We start from the raw sequence: 17,757 nt of genomic DNA, 5'->3' as shown, positions 1-17,757 counted from the left end.
ATGCTAGTAATGTTCTACCAATCCTTAAAAGGTGAAGAAATATTAGAAACCTTGTCTTAAAACTTTGTGGACTAAACAAACAAACAAACAAAAAATATACTCCTAAAAATGAGCACTTCAAACCTATTTTCTGGAGTCAAACAGGTCAAGTTTTAGTGATCCCAACTGATAGGAAAAGAAATATCAAAATTATTCGTTGATGAAATTCCCACACTGGCATTAATAGGCTTGAAATAGAACCCTGTATAGCAAGAGTAATTATAATCTGTTTTGATTCTTAAAGTCTCTGCATATTAAAGTCAATAACACTTTATAGTCAAAAGTTGCTGATGAGTCTCCTTAAAAATCCCTTACAGGCAATTCATTACTTGATGTACTTGTCATGTTTTCTTTCACTATAAAGAAATAAAATAGTTGTGCATCTCATTCTGATGGTGCAGATATATAGTGAGTAAGGTCTAATTTTTCAACATGCTAATAATTGTGGGGATAGGATGACTGTCATTTTGAGGTGTGCTTTTAAACAGTCCTGTTTCTAAAGTTCCTTAGCTCCCAGCCACTGTGTTCTCCACCACCACCACCCTTAGTTTTCTAAGAAGGGCAAAACATCTTTGAAGACCTATTGTTAGTTTCATGACCTGGAACTTTTCTTATGGGGTGAAAAAGCTGAAACCCAGAGAAAGTCAACAGAATAACAATCATTTCAAATCAGAGACAATGCATTTTTTCTCATTTATTCAAATTCACTGCAGGAAGTAAACACTAAAAGATTAAAAAACAAACAAAAAAGTCACACTGCAGTATGTACAGTTTCATGACATCACATGAAGAAATTAAATTTCTAATAAAAATGAAAAATTATATTACTGAGCAGGTTGCATCAAAGCTGGTTGTGTAAACCCCAGATTCTTACGATGGACGGTAATGTGCCTGTGTTCCAGTATTAACAAATACTGGCAGACACCTGGTATAATATTATGTTTCCAATGGGATTTAAAAATTCATGAAAGTAGTTGCGTGAATTCTTTATGTTGAAAAGTGGTTGACTTGATTTAAAAAAATTTTTAAGACCCTTGGATTCAAAGCACATTCTTTCACAAAGCTTAAGTCACAGAAATCATGTCCAGAAATGGAATACTGTCATGTTGGGATGAACATCTGATCTGACTTGTTAAGACATTTTGCCAAATGCACAGATGCACAGGGTCCCCCATGCACTTTTCATGCAGCAGGTAATCACAACTTAAATAAAAGGTTTATTCTATACATTTGTCCAGACTTGCAACTGTATACATACATGCACAATTTTTAAACCTGTCTGATTATATTTACACTTATACATGGAATATACAGGAACCAAAGAGATTAAAAGGCTTTTCTGTTGCATTAGAACAATACAAAATATGTATTTTTCATTAAGGAAATCACTATTTACATCACCTTTAAAAACCAATTTTAACATCTTCATGTAACAAGTCAATATATATATATACATATTACATATATATATATATATATAAAATATATACTCTCACCAGTTTACTCTTCTGTACGATGCAGCAGAGAATAAACAGGTAATGCTACCTTACTGATGTCAATGAGAGCTGTAGTACCCTTTCACAAATGACTTTATTAGGAAGAAACTGTCTAGATATCTAAAATAGTCCTTGAAAATGTGTATATGTGCATCCTTGTATCTACATATGCATAAATAAAGTGAATTTATGGATGTATGCCCTTTCTTACTGCTCTTCTTTAAAATCATTCTAAACTCAAATTGGGGGACATTCTCTAGTAAATCAGAACAGTGTTCTTTGTGGTCATATTTATTTCTGTATTACATATTCTCATCCCTTTTTCAACAACAACACAACCAACCATCCAAACAAAAGTACAAACAAACAAAAAAATAGCAATGCTGGCTCTGGACGTTCTTATCCCTGACCTAAATGTCACTCCCTTGTAAAAAGTCCCTTTCTCCCTAACTAAGGGAGAATACTAACATTTTTTCCTGACATACACCTAAGGTTCCAGACCTTTCACAATGACTGAGAAAAATGACTTGCTAAAAAGTTTATTTCTGAGTGTAGACAATGAGATTGTCACAGAATAGACATGGAATCAACTAATTCACTGGCCAGTGGAATCGTCATGTCAGAATAAGCAAATGACTTCACCTCCTTTTGATGCAGTATATTTGCTCCGATTACTATATAATAACTATTTACAAATCATTTTGAGAAAAAAAAATAACCATTTTAGGGTTTTAGATCATATTAAGAAATAATACCCATTTTTAATACAAAAATTTTAGAAACAATTTCAAGTAGAACAATTTCAAATAAATTTCCTTCTAATTAATAGTACAATAATTTTTGATAGGTCAATCGCTAACCTGGCTCACAACTGAAAACAGAAACATTACCTGGTAAATGAACTGTGGACTATAAAACTGAACTTAAAAATAGACTTTTTTTAAGACTAAAACCCCATGTGGCTCAATTATATTTATGAAGTTCTTCTAAAACACTATGGATGTTTGCTTTTAATCACTATTTATAAAGAATAAATCCAACAGTGATTGTGTACATCGTCATGGATATGCCCTTTGTACTTTTTTGTTAATAAGTCAATCTGAGTTTAGTGCCTTTCTTATGTTTGAAATAAATGTTTTAATTTTTGTCAGCACTATTCTTAGGACAATGGTTTTAATAGAAGATAAGGATGTATTCAGGAAAAGTTTTCAAACCATCCTGGAATCACCTGAGTTTGGTAAGTGGCCCTGTTATTCCATCCCTAAGGCTAATTAAGTAGATGTTACTCATTAGAACACACAAATAATAGGTTTTCCTGAGATGTTGAGCCAGATATGAAAGTTGTCCCCTCCACCCAATTTTTGTGTCATAAAAAGTATTCTGAACCCGATTTCCAAAGACATAACGGCAATATAGGAATCACGATACTGCAAATTTTGAGTTGACGTATGACTACTGGGGAAAATATAGGCATCAGATAGTTTCTTTACAGACTCATGTTCTGAGAAAAGTCATCAGTAATGGTTCTTAAACACCTAGGGAGCATGTTAAGATGCAGATGGAAGATCCCAAGTCCACTTAGCAGAGATCCTTGTTTTGTAGGTCTGAGATGCTGCCTATGGATCTGCATTTTAAAACAAGTGCTCCAGATGATTCTAATGCAGGTGGTCTGAGTCCAGCTTTAAGAAATCCTGGTTAGACTCAACAGGTACCACAGAAATGGTGAGAATCAACTTTTACAAGAGATGGCAAAAATTGTCCAAAGAAAAGCCATTTTTGCTTCTGTTAAAAAAAATTTCTTAAATAGTCAACTATTCAGGAAACCACCTGAAGATAAATGTTAACTTCCCTAATTCTGTAAAAGGAGTAGTTATTTAGTAAAGTAGTTAAAATACAAAAAATGGAAATCTGCCTTTTTTTTTTTTTTTAAAGGATCTATCAAACGTCCCTCAAGTTTAATCAATTTTTACTAAATAGTACAAGGTTTAAAGAAATGTATATTGAAAAGGTCTGGGGCAGGGACAGACACATTGGAAACCACAAAACCCTTTCTAAGAATTAAAAATAAATATGTTTTTTAGCAAAAGTGAAAAAATGTAAGCATATTTTTTCTGATTTGCTTTTGAATTGGATAATGAGATGTGAATCATCACTAGTACTTTTTTTGTTTAATTTGATAATTACCCTTTAAAGAGTTAAGAGTTTGGACTTTAAAAACATGTGTTATATGCAGGTTGACTTCTGAAATGCAAAATAAAGTACCCTGATGAAGGCAAAAGGCAAGAAAATGCATTAATCCACTGTGGATGGAATTTTACATTTTAATGTATGCCTCTTATTTATGATTATAAAAGAATTTCATTCATAGGCTACTCACAGTTGTTATCTGGTGCATACAGAAGTGTTAAACAACCAGTTTGCTAGTTCAATAGCTTCCTCATGACATCTAATGTTAAGCAAAAATTAGTATGCATATTTAAACATCACCAGTAACCAATACTTTTCAAAATGAAAAAAAGTTTCAATTATACCATGCTTTTCTCAAATCATGCTCTTATTTATACAGATCTCAAGTTCATACTAATTAGTTTAAAAAAGATCCAAAGCTTGATGACAGGTACATTTTATTCTGATTCCTTTTTTATTGTTACCACATTTCCCAGAAGTCCATACACCTCTCCATTTGCGCCGTGTGGGTGAGAAGCATTATTTCCCATATGGCTATTGTAAGGGCTTCTTAAATTAAAAAAAGAAGCTTTAGTTTCTGCAGCAGGAAGTAACTCTTCTTTGATTGTAACCTGTGAGACACTTTCGGCAGAGGAAGGCTCCCTCCATATGTCCTTGTCCTGTGTTTCTCGGCTGGTAACAGAATTGCCTCCTTTCTGGAGCATGTAATACAGTATTGGGTTAGTTTTGGTCAGTCTTGGAGAGTCTTTTTCATACTCATTCTTATCCACATCTGTGATAACCCACTTAATGGGTCCCTTCTCACTGGGCATGGAACACCCATTCAAAAGCCCGGATTCTGGTCTAGACCCCACACAGCCCAAGTGCTCAGGGAAAGGAGGGCTCACAGGAGATTTTACCATTCCTGGGTATGAAAATGTCCTGTTGTCCATGCAACTGTTGGGCTGAGTGGAACTATACATCAGTCCATTTAAAGAAGAAAGGCTGAATTCAGGTTTGCTATTGGTCACACTGTTTTTGTGTCCTTTCTTTTTACTGTCAACAACAGAGTTACCCCTGTGTGGGGACAAGTCTCGCACACAGTTTTCTGAGAGAAGCAGCTGTTTCAGAACATTGAAGCTTTTACTCTCTCTGGCCCAACTCCTGTGTTCACTTTCGTTGGCTGAACCATGACCAGGAGGATATTTAAATTCAAGATCATTTCTGCTAAATTTCAGCTCCTCCTGGTTAAGCAAGGACCCATACAGTACTTCTGGAGCACTGTGATTATTTGCAGCATCAACAATGTTATTTTTCATCTTTTTAAATGGATTTTCTAATGGCTCAGTATAAAGCTTCCTTTTCTTAGGGACCATGCAAAGATTCTTTGACTCTAGTGGTGTCAGTTCACTATTTCTGTGACTCTTGTCCAGATCATCTGCCAGGTAACTCTCTTGATTCTGTCTCAGCAATCGGCTTAACAGACCATTCTTTGAGAAAGAAAAATCCTGAGGTGAAACAGGCTCTGCTTTAAAGTCCTCAGACATTGGTAAGGCAGCTGCGCTTCTCTGCATGGTGGGAGTCATACCTAAGAACGGGGTGCTCTTTGCATCATGGCTCAAGTGCACATTTGTATTATGGATATTTAAGTCATCACAAGGCTCAGATTTTATTTTCACCATCAATATCTGTTCACTTAAAGCTCTCTCTGTATGTTCCTGAGTATTTTCATCTCTCAAAGGAATTTTTTCTTTCTTTTCACTCTTACCTTTGTTGGGATTTCCCAGAAGCAACTGGAGAACAGTGCGTCTTTCGAGCAGATTTTCTATTTCAGAACCAGAAAGTCCTGGTTCCGAACCTGCTGGTTGACTACTGAATGCCTTATTTTCCTCAACTGTAGTTGTTTTATTTGACAGCAAAGGGCTATTTAGTCTATCAATCATACCCATAGGTTTATCTGTGTTTACACTTAACAACTGTTTGCTGGGTCTCTGCTCTTCCACTGCCATGGAAGACTGCATTCCACATTGTGCCAAATTTTGTAATAGTTTACTGGCACTAAAAGTTGCAGGATTTTGCGCACCTTCATTGTGGGCTGGTTTCTCCCCTTGCGATTCTTTGCTTTTTGTAAGGTCCATCAAGTGGTTAGATGTGGTATTTGCCACCTTTTCAGACTGAGTACTGCAGGCATATGGTGGAGAATTCCATTTGATGACCAGAGAATGCTGAGAAAGATTGATGGGAGACTCTGCTTTGGTCGAAGGAAGTAACGGTGGAGTGCTCACTGGCGTAGTCCTATTTGTACTGGGGCTTTCTATTACAGAAGTCCTTGTATAATTCTGAGTACTGAACTTTGTCACATCACTGTGTACTCCCTGAGGGCTGGTGGTGTTTTTTTCTACATTTTCTTCATTTTTATGTCCCAGTAGCAATTGAAGAAGTGTTACTTTCTGGTGTGAATTTAGCTTAGAATTCTTTGAGGTATCATGATCTTCTTTGACGTCTACATCAGGGACTTTCGGATCCCAAGTGTTTAGCAAAGACTGAGTTAAATTATCAAGAGAAACAGGCTGGTCAGATTCTGGTTTTTCGATGCGGTGTTTGCAAGACAAGTCTATGGGAACACAGTTGGAATAAGAACTTTCATCACCGCTGCTGTCATCTGTAAAACTAGGATTGTTGTCTGAATACTCATCAATAGTTGTAGGAGTACTACCATCCTCAAAAATGCTTCCCCTCTCATTCTGATTATGTCCATTCATTGGCTTAGGTATGGTCTGGCTTTTAAGAAGATGTAAAAGCAAACTATTATTAGCAGCTTGTTTTATGTTGTTTCTTTCCAGTGAGTTCTTATAGCCTGGAGTTTTAGGGGAAGAAGGAATAATACCCATTGGATTTTGAAATGCAGTAGCATTACTTTTGCTGGTCACTAATTTGCTTGATGTTCGTGCCTGACCATTGAGATGGCTTGACATTCCTTTTGAGATCTGGAAACTGCCTACATCCTTCTGGCCATTTTCTTGTAATCTGGCCATAGCAGCAAGTCTTTCACTTGCTGCTTGATTTGCATTTTGTGTTTTTAAAGCATGTTCCCGAGAATACTGTTGCAGGTGGGCTTCACTGGAGAGGAGTAATGCTAATTGGCTGCAAGCAACACTAGGTTTAGGTGAGGTGGCAGGACTAGCTCTTTTTTCCACCATGCTTGCAACAGCTTGTAATCTTGCAGCACATGACAAGGGCTCACTCATGACCTTTGTTCCACTCTGTCCAACATGATGAGGTGACTCTACAAACCTGTCTCTGATGAGGTTTTTAGTTACATCAGGAAGACTGGTATCTGCCTTTTGATCTTTAGCTTTATTTTTTTTCAATAAAGTTTTTAGGTGACTTGATGCAACACCATAGCACCTTAAATCCTTCTCTACTTTTAAAGAATCATGACTGAGGGCATATCCTTGCTCCTTGAGGCTCTGCCTAATTTGTTGTGACAGAGCAACAGTCTGCAGCCTCGAGCTGAATGACTGAAGCAAAGAGGCCAGTAATGTGCTGTCCTGTTTGCCTTTAGGCACATTGTCAACCATGCCAGCTAGCAAAGCTTCCTTCTTTACGTTTAAATTTACGATGGAATCAGACAGCCTCTTCCGCTTTGCTGCATTCCAGTCCTCAGAAGACTGCAACAGTCTGGCTTTTTTGAGATGCAGCATGCCAGATCCCTGGTATGTGTGTGTATTGACAACTGGACCATTACTTTGGCAGGTGGGAAATGCATTGCCAGAAATGTTAAAGTTCTGATCCTCTTCATTGTGCCCAGCAGACTTTTTGTCAACAGCAGTACCTGATCCCCCTGCAGCCTGATGCATTAGTAATCCCTCTAGGTAAGTTAAAACAATAGAATCCTGATGCACATCAGAGCCAAGCTCTTCTCCATGAGTCATGTTCAATAGAAGTGTTCACAAGGGCTTGGTTTCTATTTACTTCAAAGGATGGTTTTCTGTAGGTGAGTGAGATGCAACTTTAATAAGTAAGTGTCAGTTTATCACCTTCCATAGCAATTAGGTAGACAGGTGCTGTTACATTCTGACCAAGATTTCTTTTGGAATGACAAGATAAAAGGCAGGCAAATTCCAATGCAGTCTGTCCACGAAGTTGATCAACTTCTTAGAAGTTGCAGAATTCCTTAATACAAAGGTTTGTAGTAGCAAGCAGATAATTCTTAGCAAATATATTGCTTTCCCATCTTCATCTTTTGTTCTTCATTAAATGCAAATATCAGTATTCTAAAAAAATAAAAATAAAAATCATTAAGGAGGGGCAAAGATAGGGTCATGCTATAATATCTATAAGAAAAGAATACAGCATTTACAAGTTTATACCTGCAGATATACATATATAACATGCACTGTAGTTGCTTCCTTAGAAATTTATTTTACTGTTATTCCTAGCAAACTGAAAATCCTATGACTTAATCCATATTGTTAAAATGATCAAATCATTTCAAAAAATGCTTCAATGTTTTGTAACTGTCTTCAAAAGTCTGCCAAGCTTTTGAATTTTTATAAGCACCTTTCTGCAAAGTAATATGAATGTTAAGTTTCCTTTACAATTTTATAGCTCTATTAGGGAGCTAGAATTAGTGTCCTTACGTTACCGTACACTTTGGAAGAAAAAAAAGTTAAATGTGCTGAAAAAGGAAGAGATTCATGTGATACAGACTCATCTGATAAGTCTGATGAGTGGCTGAGACCAATAGAACACATTCACTTCTGACATTATTCCCCAACCACAACAGACAACCAATATCTGATTTTCAGAATTTTTTTTAAAAAAGGAAGCACTAAGAATTTGAAGATTTTTTATTTTGTGGGCCTGTGCAAACTTATGACAGTCCTAATCATATCCAGAAACATTATAATATAATCACAAATTTATCAAGCTACTATAGTATTTACCATGACTTTAATATTAAAGAGAGTGATTCTTAAGATATGCATTCAGACATAACCAGTTAATATCTGGGTCCAACAGATACTTTATTAATACTTAAGTCAATGTACAAATAATTTACATAGTTAATAATAATTTCAAATACCATTCAAGTTAAAAAGGGCAGTAAGGGCTGGTGGGCATGGTGGTGCACTCTTATAATCCCAGCAACTTGGGAGGCTTAGGCAAGAGGCTGATGAGTTCAAAGCCAGCCTCAGCAACTTAGCAAGGCCCTAAGCAACTTAGTGAGACCCTGTCTCTAAATAAAATATAAAAGGGCTGGGGACGTGACTCAGTGGTTAAGCAACCCTGGGTTCAATTCCTGGTACCAAAAACAAAACCAAAAACCAAAAACAAACAAAAAAAAACAGTAGTGTTTGCTGATTGATTCTTGAGCGGAAGAAAACCCATTTAGTATACTGTCATATGAAAACAACACCCAGCCATGCTGCTTACACAAGTTGATGGCACCATCACTATTCATGTCTACAGGGCTATTAGTCTCTTTGCATTCAACTTCTGATTGAAAAAACTACCTATGTCGTTTCTTCTCTTTAACTTTCTGGACAGAAAATGAAAAATTGTGAATTCTCAATTGCATTTAATAAAAATAAAACAAAATTCAAAGACTTTACCTCCAATTATTTTTACATTCTGGAAAGCTGATGCAGCATTATAAGACATGCAAAAGGACACAAATATGGCATCATACTGAGGACTTGTTTCACTACTATGTCATCTTTGTATACACTTCAAATACTTTTGTCTATTTTAGGGCATTTGAAAATAAGTGATGGATTGATTGCCAAGACAGTAAACTGGCTTTAAGATATAAGAAAAGTAAGACCACTAAAATTCTATAACGTACCTCTAATTTATGAAAGGTTAGAATGGACACATATGCTAATAACAAGATACAATGTTTTATTCTATTAAAAACACATTCACTATAATTTTTCAAAAGAAAATAAGTCACATAATGTGATCCTTCCTAATAGTTAGGAAAATATTTTTTGGTTTGTTTTTGTGGTGCTGGGAATTGAATCCAGGGCTTTGTGCATGGGAGGCAAGCACTCCACCAGCTGAGCTATATCCCCAGTCCTAGAAATATATTCTTTTTAAAAATTCTTAAAAACTCAAGCTACATCCAAAGAAACCCTGATAGTTCTCCAAGCTTTAATGCATTTTGGGACAATTTAATAAAATTCACCTCTAACTACTTAACAATATTAAAAATTATAAACTAAACCCTTTTATTAATTTTAAATTATAAGCATAAAAGTCTTTTAAATTTGATAAAACTGAGATTTTACTGGTTTATTAGCATGAAATAGGAAAAAATATTGCTTGGTGAGACAATCATCAAAGAAACCAAATAATAAAAGAGTTCCATGGAATTTTGACCACAAACATAGACAGATTTTAGGAAGATCCAAGTTAATACACAGACTAGTTTAAAGAAATTAAATCTTAAATATCCTGTAATTAGCTTGAATTACAATTCTATATTTTCAATAGGGGTGCAATTTTGTGTGCGGCGGGGGTTGGGGGGAGAGGTTCGGGCAGGTACTGGGATTGAACCTAGGGTCATTCAATGGTTAAATAAAATTCCCAGTCCTTATTTTTTTTATTTCAAGACAGGGCCTCAAATTGCCTAGGCTGGCTTCCAATTTGTGATCCTTCTTCCTCAGCCTCTGGAGTGGCTGGGATTATAAACATGTCAGCCACCCCACTCAGCTGCATTTAAAAAAAAGTATGAAATTAGGTGTGTGAAATTAGGTGTGGAGTGTGAAATTTCAAAAGACTCATAATTTGCATACCAACATTACAAATGGGTCCCTATGAGTCTTTAAACTAGTTCAACTATTTCCATTTCAATGTGTTCAAATTCTCTGTTTGGAAATATTTCATTAAGCAAAGGGAAACTTTCCTGAACTTTTTATAATTTTAAAATGGCAAATGAAGTAATGAAATTTTACTCAAATAAATGAAAGATGCATTTAACAGAATTACTTATGTGGGAATGCTTTTGGTTGAGAATAGGTAAATAATAACAAAGGTTTTTATCCTGCTGCTTTTGGATTCAATATCTTACTTGCAATCAAATTCTCCCTTAAAAACTCATTTAAATGATTAAACATGTATGAAGTCACTTGGTATGCTATTTAAATGCTGAGAACTATCTCATGACTTTCAATTGTTTCCAGGAAATCTTCCCCAATTTTTTTCTGCATTATCAAGCAATACCTCTTTGTGTATTAAGTTTAAAGGGATTTCAGCAATGCAGCTTCAGAAGCATTTGGATTCTTATCTTTACTAAAAGAGCAAAAGGGTTACTTGGTTGTGTCACTCAATAGTAGCTCCTTTTGGACAATATTACATAGTGTGTGTGTGGTATGTGGTGGGGGTGGGGTGGAGGGAGGTACTGGAATTGAACCTAGCACCTACCTAACACTAGATTATTTCATGGGTGTTTTTCATATGAAAGGGTAAGAAAGCCACTGAGATGTTTCACTCAATATTATTCACTTAATATTATGAAGACAATTCCAAAGTCCTACTTATTAAACGCTTTCTTTAAATAATATAGATCCAGATAAACGCTTTAGAGAATGCTTAGTGTTGTCTCACAAGAATGTTTTAAAATTTGAACAGGAAACACAAACCCAAGATTAATTTAATAGCAGGACATAACACCAAACATTTTACCCAAATGGATGAAATTAGCTTTCCAAACCAAAGGATAATGAAAAATTAGAATACCTACAAAGCAATATTTCAATTTCTCAGAAGAAAGGAAAAGTAACATTATAATGGTAAAGGTCCTGAAGCTTCATTAAAAGTAAAGACTACCATGAATTCTTTATTCAACAGAATCACAACAGAAGAGCAAAAGAATAAGTCTGAAATTTCATTTATTAGAACATATTTCTAATTTCTTGCAAAAATGAATCAAAATTTGTATGTCTTCTGATAGAATTTGAATTTCAATATCGTGACTTTCTCTGCAGTATTACCTTTATCAAAAGATAAATGTGTGGTTTTATAGTTTAATGAGTATCAAGATAATGAACCTATTTAATAACATTCTGCTCAACTTAGGACCTCAACTTTTGAAATTGGACCTTGAGAGTTTCTTGCCTTCTCCTAGGGGTTCACATTTTAGGTATACAAATACTCTGCACAAAAGGTAACATGGAAGCCACTGACTGATGCTACAGCAGGTAAGGCAGTCACACAATTGCTCTCCATTCCAACCTGAGGGACTTACATATTTTTGCCCAGAGCAAAATTTGCTCCTAAATTCCAAGTTCACCAGCTTTAACTCGCTTATCAGTTGCTTCCATAGGAGTAAAATAGTGTCACTCACAACTGCTATTAAAAAAGACAAGGAGACACTACTGCTTGACTAACTCAAGTTTTCAACATAAGGATACAAATAGATAAGATCACTTCAACTCCAAAACTTTATTCCCATGATTCCAATTTGGCAAACTGTAGTTGATAAAAATGACAAGCATTTTAACCAGAAAGATGACATACTGTCAGAGTTGTGGAAATAACTCTCGCCAATTTGTTTTTTTGTCTTCTTAGTGAATTCTAGGGGAAGTAAGTGGTTTTGTAATAGCCATAGACCTTACCTGCCCAATCCTCCAAGTTATTTATCATCACTCTTTTTTAAAGTAGGTCAAAAAATTTCAAGTACATGTTTATTTAAAATCTAAATATGTATTTATAGTCAAACTGGTACTTTTGCTTATTAGCTCATAAAATAAGGGCTGTATACTGAATAAAATGCAGGAAAAATAGTAAAGATTTAGCTCCTTAAGGATATAGATAAATGCAAAAGAAAGAGGAATAATTGTCCTGGTGACAGAAACAAATATCCCCATGATTGACACAGCAAAATAAAAGTAGGTTTCTTTGTTTTAAATTACCCTCACAAGGTTTAAATATATTTACGAGAGATTCAACAAATCTACTACTTACTTTATTCTGCCTTTATAGTTTCTCTAAAATAATTAAATCAAAATTAAATTAGCATGAAAAAGTTGAAGATTTTAAGTTAAAAATCAAGGAACTGAAGGAGCTAGAAAAAGTGATAAATTGCTATAATTTCTATTTCAATAACATAATACTTGCCTGGATAATGTACTACTGCATTGTCTTGAAAACACAGAAACTAGAGTATTGCTAAATAAATTAATTTTAACTACAATATTTTAAACTCCAGAAAAAAACAATTTTTACAGAGAATAGAGACAAGATTTATCATTAGCATTAGTGTCTATTTACTGTTTTCTGCTGTTTTTAAATAGTTTCTCTAAAAGAACACAAAATAATCATTATAAATTATTTTGGTAGTACATAAATATAAAAGAAAAGTGGAGTCTAACTGTAAAACTAACAGCTTCTCCTGATCTTTCCCAGTAGCTCCTTGAAGTAAATGCTGCTTTCTATCAGGTTTTGAAATTATAGTATTTTCTAATCTCTTTCAAAATAAGAAATTTAATGGAAAATATAATGGTCCTTTCTTCTATTGGAATTGAGTGTTTATAGTATACATGCAGGGACATCCTTTGAGATTGGTGAATAAATCCTATTAAACTCAACTGTGGTTTCCCTATCCCTAAAATAGATTTGACACACAGACAGAAGCCCAAGGTCAAGGTCACAGATCATCAAGAACGATTACCAGCAGAACTGATATAACAGCTGGCATTTGATCAAAGCTGCTAGGGTTTTTAGTACACTTAGAAGACACTCCTCATTTACTCGGAGGGTACAACCTGTTTTAAAAATACTCTCCCCATCTTAAAGATTTTCATTTACTTTTTATTATAATGTGTGTTCTACTAGTACTGAATCACAAAAAGAGAAGAAATTCTGAATTTTTATGTATGTCTATGTATAAATGTATGCATACCATGCACATCTGCGTATTTGTTAGGAGTGGTCTTTGCCATGTTGTAATTTTGAAATTAATGTAATTTGCAGATCCCTGAATAAACCATACTCCCACAAATCTTCAAGCCTGTGCTCCACTCGAGGTTGAAATCAATAGTATGTTATAAATTCTTCCTAAACATACAGATTTAACTGCAAAAGTACTGCTTTAATCAGAAAAGTTTTATACTGCATCCATAGTCTTTTATGACAATTTCCAAGTCATACATATAGGGAAAGAAGCTTCAGTTATCAGCAAGAGCAACAAAAGTGATTTTTAATTGACTATATTATTGAAGAGTTCAATTATCTAATAAAACCATCCTTTGTTTCAGTGTTCAAACAAGATAATGAACTTATTTTAAATTGTATTGTATAATAAATGTTCTTGTTGAAGCATTCTGATCAAGACACCAGTTCTTTTTTTCTTTTTCTCCTGATGCTGGGGATAGGATTCAGGGTTTCACCCATTTCAGGCAAATCCTCTATTACTGAGCTACATCCCTAGATCTAAGAAACCATTTTAAGGATGAATAATGCTGTCAGGGCAAATATATACTATAAAAGCTTTCCTTGTTAAACAACTACTATGGCTTTATATAATTTGCAAATTATTTATGATACATAGACATGTAAATGTTCTCAAATAAAAAAGGGAAAATATCAAATCAAATTACCAAATTAAATATCATTGAGAATATAACTTTACTATGAAAAAGTGATTGTGGGTATACTGAAATTACTGAAAATGGATGATAATTTGTACATTAAACTTTGATCAGAAACTCCATTGAAATTCTTTTTGAAAACAGAATTCTTCATAAAATATACTATTAAAGTCTTTAGAGGAATCACTTATCAATTGACAAAAATATTCTTTACTTGTCATCTGGATGAAAATGCTGACTTACTATGAATGGACCGTGTACCCTGATTTGATTTTCCAGAAATGACAAACATTATGTGACATCACTCTTGCCAGTACTGGCTCAGAACACAAAAATTTTTAGATTCAAACTTTCAGCAGGATGTGGAAGATAATTATCTCTACAGACACAATCCATGGACAAACAGCTGCAGCAAAAATATCTATAAAGGGAAGAAGTCAATAAATATGACAAGGTCCCATTGTGGATAATTAATAAACAAAAACAAAAATATTATATGCACGAGTTCTGTCTCTTTAAATATTAACAGCTAACATTAAAATATGCCCTTCAACTAGGAAGATAAAGCTACTGGCACACCATCACTGGGCCATTACTTTAAATGGTTTCACATATATTTAAGAAATTTCCATGCATACTTGCCCCTGACCTCTTTTGCTCACCTGTGCATATAACCAAGTGTTTGGAGTAATAATATCAGTTTAAATGAAGCCAGTAACTGCTAATCAGAGATACAGTTTTTGCTGCTCTGCAACTCTGACACGTTCACTTCCTGCAGCAGTGACGGCTTGCCACAGGACTTACCATGGCACCCATGACACAGAGATACAGTTGAGGTAGTAGCAAGCTTAAGAAGAAGACTCCAGTGAACTGGAGAAGAAACAGGAACAGCAGACGTCAAAGTAACATAGGTCAGGACTTTTCTGACTTCACTGGACCCAAAATATTTCAGAACAACATTTTATCTAACACTTAAAATCATCAAAAACAAATATTTAATATCTATTAATATCATTTAATAAAGTTAAATTGTTTTAATACTAAAGAACTATATACTCTAGCTTTATAGGAACCTTGCACCACTTTTCCAGGTTGGTTTGTTTATTGAGAAAGAATAATGATGTGTGCAAATATACATATACACTATACTGATCAATTCACTGCTTAGTAGTTTAACTCAATATCAATTATTTAAATCTTTGTAGCCATTTCTTTCTGTTTATATTTTGTTTTGTGGTTTGCTCTTTACTGTGCTTTCAATTATAGCATTTATATAAAATGAATATTTTTATATCTAAATTCTTATAATGATAAGTGAGGATATAAGTAAGAAAGTAGGAGAGAAAACATGTAATACAGATAACAAAGTAAAGACTCGTCTATTTTTTAGCCTTCCTCCCATTTGTCCATCTAATCCCTACTGTTATCATCATTTGATGAAATATATCAGAATTAACAATGCTTGGAGAATGATATATTAAATCCCATTTACTTACAATCAAGCCAAAAAACTAAGATACATCCTTTTCATTTTTGAAATCTCAGCTGAGGATGCATACCCCCTCTTCAGGTAGCATTCCCCAAATTACAGTCTAGGGGCAAGTTCTCTGTGCCTCTATAGCATCTAGGGGATCTTTCAATCATCCTTACAAAAGTGTATTTTGGTTTTTGTCTGCCTGCCTCCTGACTACAGTGTAAACTCCTCATGGTCAAGCATTATGTCTTTGTCATCTTTACTTTCCAGGACTAGACGAGGTAACAAGTTAATTACTCTCGGAAGTTTTTATCATCTGTAAGTACACAAAAATGAATACTTATTTCATACAACCATCTGGGGAAATGTACATATCCATACTCATACAGTTTGGGCACAGGACAGTGCCAATAAGGGTTAGCCCGTATTCAAAGAATTTGCTCTGTACTTGTACAACTGTAACAATATAAAATTCTTTCTTGTACAGAGCTATAATGTCTCTTTGGTCTGATCACTGGTCCTTACAAAACAAGAAAAATCCTTCAGTTATCTTTCAAACATTACAACACAGGTGCCATATTCCACTGACTGGCTCTCTCACCATGGTAAGGTCTAGATAAGACAGTTAAAACCCATCCTTGACAGGAGCCTAGCAAAGGGCAAACAAAGGAAGACAATGTTCCTGGGTCAGTATGTGATAGGTACTGCAAAGATACAAACTGTTGTGAATAAAACCTCCTAGAGGACCCTCACAGAATACTGACTCCTACTAAGTGTACTGTGCAATTAGAAAGCTCTGCCTTTTCACGGTGCTTTAAACCTTACCATTTTCTCAAATGAAATACCAGGATATATTTTCTTTGATTCTCCTCATTACCAAATAAGGGCACTAACAGAACAACTAAGTGACTGGCTAATCATCCAGTAAGTAGCTGATCCAAAACCAAATCAAGATCTTCTGAATTTTAGCCTTTCCTATTAAACTGTCACAGACAATAATAAAAATGGATTTGAAAACATTTAATAGATCACACACTTTTGGAGCACTCTGAAAATTTTGTATTACTTTTCATACTCTAAAATTTTGTCTCTACTGTTTTAAGTCTCTTGTTTTTATTAGAAAAGCCACAAAGTACAGTAGTTCAAGAACAATCTCTGGATTCCTGACATTTCAATCAGCAATGCATGACTTTGGTCAATTCACTTTTCCATTCTGGGACTCAATTTCTTTAGCTGTAAAAGTAGAATAATAATATTACCCCATAAAGCTATTTTATTAAATGAAATGTATATATAAAACACTTCGTATAATATCTAGCATTTTCTAGGCACTTAATGAAAGTATTCTGTTATTTATAGACATAGAACTAGACCAGAGAGTTTTCTTAACATTTTTTAGCTTGCTTATCACTCTATATGTTCCATGATGGTTAAGACTATTTTGGTCTTTGTATTTCAGTATTTCAGAGGTACTGAAAATTATCTGTTAAGTATTTTAGCATATTTTATGTATAAGGTAAAAAAAAAAAGTTTGGGCATGTGAAATAATTTACTTAAACCAAATCTTTAATTTTATAATCTTGTAATACTGGACTGTGGGAAGCTGTTCTTATTTAGCAGAATCAGACTAGGCTGAGCCATGTGACGGAGGCCTGGCTTCTAGGGACTGCTGGGAAGTATGTGGCGCTGTGTGAGAGTGGTTCCCTGTCTCCTTCTGGAATTTTCCCCCTAAGAGAATGGCTCCCTTAACTCCACCCTATCCTGTCCATCACAGAAGAAGCTCCTCCCAGTCCTTGCCCCCTTTTACCTGCATATTATAAATAAAGGAGAGTTGGGCAACTCAGTTGTTGTAAAGAGGCCAGAACTGGTAGGGCCAGACCAGTCACACCCTCTCTCATAAAAAGAGTATTGGCTCTCAAGTGTTTATTTAGTAGATAAGATTTTTGGGTGATAGATAGAAAAACCGACAACATCCTCCTCCTGC

The 17,757-nt window shown here is 34.8% G+C and overlaps 1 protein-coding gene across 5 annotated transcripts in view; it reads right to left on the bottom strand.

The window, feature by feature from the left end:
- Positions 1-708: 708 nt before the first annotated feature.
- The window catches only part of NRIP1 (nuclear receptor interacting protein 1), a 76,355-nt gene continuing 59,306 nt past the window's right edge, over positions 709-17,757 (bottom strand). For all 5 annotated transcript variants that reach the window (XM_079156316.1, XM_079156318.1, XM_079156320.1 and 2 more), the window contains one exon: positions 709-7,978. In XM_079156316.1, coding sequence (XP_079012442.1) covers positions 4,160-7,636 — 3,477 coding nt within the window. In that variant the 5' untranslated portion in view covers positions 7,637-7,978 and the 3' untranslated portion in view covers positions 709-4,159. The remainder of the gene's footprint in view (positions 7,979-17,757) is intronic.

This window comes from Sciurus vulgaris (genome assembly GCF_902686455.1).
Source record: "Sciurus vulgaris genome assembly, chromosome: 10".
Classification (NCBI taxonomy): domain Eukaryota; kingdom Metazoa; phylum Chordata; class Mammalia; order Rodentia; family Sciuridae; genus Sciurus; species Sciurus vulgaris.
The sequence above is the reverse complement of the archived record's forward strand: the minus strand, read 5'-3'. Positions and strand labels throughout refer to the sequence as shown.